Source organism: Zingiber officinale, chromosome 6A, assembly GCF_018446385.1.
Source record: "Zingiber officinale cultivar Zhangliang chromosome 6A, Zo_v1.1, whole genome shotgun sequence".
NCBI classification, from domain to species: Eukaryota; Viridiplantae; Streptophyta; class Magnoliopsida; order Zingiberales; family Zingiberaceae; genus Zingiber; species Zingiber officinale.
Genome location: NC_055997.1, coordinates 10,593,722 through 10,595,974, shown reverse-complemented (window position 1 = coordinate 10,595,974; position 2,253 = coordinate 10,593,722). Strand labels below are relative to the sequence as shown.

General features: G+C 47.9%; 1 protein-coding gene across 1 annotated transcript; it reads right to left on the bottom strand.

Annotated features, from left to right (window-relative positions):
- Positions 1 to 1,389: 1,389 nt before the first annotated feature.
- Positions 1,390 to 1,919, bottom strand: LOC121993720 (non-specific lipid-transfer protein 1-like). The gene is made up of 2 exons (XM_042548065.1): positions 1,526 to 1,919; positions 1,390 to 1,424 (listed from the first exon to the last, which is right to left on the bottom strand). The coding sequence occupies exons 1-2, from the start codon at positions 1,876 to 1,878 to the stop codon at positions 1,415 to 1,417; spliced, it is 363 nt and encodes a 120-aa protein (XP_042403999.1). The 5' UTR covers positions 1,879 to 1,919; the 3' UTR covers positions 1,390 to 1,414.
- Between the last annotated feature and the right edge of the window lie 334 nt (positions 1,920 to 2,253).

Sequence of the window (2,253 nt, the reverse complement as noted above, 5' to 3'; positions counted from 1 at the left end):
AGTTGAACTTGTAGCCTCTTTCGACTACATTTGAGGGGGAGGCATGTGATGCGGTGATAAGGAGGGACCCACCCTGCAGAGGATAGCAGTCACGGTGGAGGTCAAAGTCAAGGTGGTCAACGCACAGATAGCATCGGCTGGTCGAGCGAGCATGCCTCGACCGTGGGGAGAATGTCCCGGTCCAATCCCGCCTTTGACACGTGGGGGGTGCGGTGTCAAACGATCGATGCTCAATTAAGTAGGGGACGCCGGACGGAGGAGTCAATGTGCAAAAGTCGGGTCAAGCGGCTACCCCGCTCGGCCAGACAACAGGACTTAGCATTGACAGAGCGGAACTTCTATTGAGCGACTACCCCGCTCGGCCAGGCAGCATGACTTGGCATTGGCAGAGCAAAACTTCTGCCGAGCGGCTACCTCGAACGGCCAGGCAGCAGGACGTGGCATAAGCAGAGTGGAACTTTGGCCGAGCGGACACGACACAAACATAGTGGAGTTCCGTCCGAGCGGACGTGGCACAAGCACGGTTGAGTTCTGACCGAGCGGATGAGATACAGGAACAGCGAAGTTCCGGCCGAGCGGCTAGCCTGCTCGGCCTAGCAGCATACTCTCTCTGGTATCCATCGACATCCCTTTGGGAGTTAGTGTCGCCGACACCGAGCATGGACAGCTAGAAGATCGTACGACGGAAGTTTCCATTGTTACTTCAGATATATGCTCGGCCTGTTAAAGTACTGTATCAGGGATACTTTACCGACAAGTCTTTTAAGGGAAAACTTGGGGAAGCGTGCTCACCTTGGGGAGCATGCACATGCACTACAGAAGCTCTATATAAAAGGGGGGGGGGTCCAAACATCAACGGAGGTACGCAATACGCGATAGACACTGTTCTCGCTACTGTTTATTCTTATTGCTTCGCCTTCTACTTCATCGTCGATGACTGATGTGAGCGTCGAAGAGTCAACGTCGGAGACCTCTTCTCTGGCTCGGCACTGACGTAATTTGTGTTGTAGGTCCGAACAGAATCTACAAAAGGTCAGTAGGAGCATCATATCCCTAGCTTTTCTATCTCATCGACTTTTAGACGAGATCAAATAATATCATTTTCAAGAAAAAAAAAAGAATATTAATATAATTTTATTTAATCATTCATCAAAATTAATTAGTAAATAGGAGACTTAGAAGGGAAGACAAGCCACGAGGAATACCAGTTTAAACATTGTATTATTTATGTCATACGATATTACAATACACGCTTACCATACAGTATGCATGTACAATACCATGCGTACCGTACGTTAGACGTACACAAGCAGTTCGATTAAGACACAAAGTAAAGGTAATAAGTAGGACTACTGCTGAGCATTTCGCCTCGCGTCTCCACCTTTTTTATTCTAATCCACGTATTCTATCTTAATTACTCCACCCTGCAAATCAAATCAACCAAAAAAAAATCCATATAATCTTTTAGATCGATAGAATTAAATTCGACGAGTTAGAGAGTGAGTGAGTGAGGCTAGAGACGGACTTGGAGCAGTCGATTGAGGTGGAGATGGGGTACGGGACGCTGACGCCGCACTTGCTGGGGACGCCGCTGACGACGGCGGGCTTGATGCCGGGCAGAGAGAAGATGGTCGACTTGATGCAGTTGCAGGCCGTCTGCCGGTCCGGCGTCGTCTTTGCGGCCTCGTTCAGCCCCCGAACCCCGCTACAGCACGCCTCCGACGGCTCTGCCGTCGTGCCCCGTGCGTACGGGATGCACGGCGACAGGAACATCACCACATTCCCGCACGTCAGCGCCGCCTCCCTCCGCGGCACCGCCGCCAGGGCCACCAGCAGAAGCAGAGCAGCTGCCGCGACAGCAGATGTAGAGCGCGCCATGCCTGCAGAAATAACCGAGGGAGCGGATGTTAAAGATGAAGTGTGGTGGAGAGAAGAGCGGCCATGGATGGTTTATATAGAAGTTGAATTGGGGAGGGAGGTAGAAGGGGCAGTTGGAAATTTAATAAACATCTACAGGAGGGAATTGGAAAATGCAAACAAACAATAAAAGAATTATTCAATAAATTAAACTTATTATTTTTTTAAAAAATAAGTATGTTTGTAAATACAGATTAATTATATCCACAGTTCTTTGAATGACTATAATTAATTTTAATTTAATTACAGTCATCTCCAATCCAAGATTTTTAAAAGGTTTGTAAAAAAAGAAAAAAAACTGAATAGAAAAGCTTGAATGATTGTGAAGGTGCGATT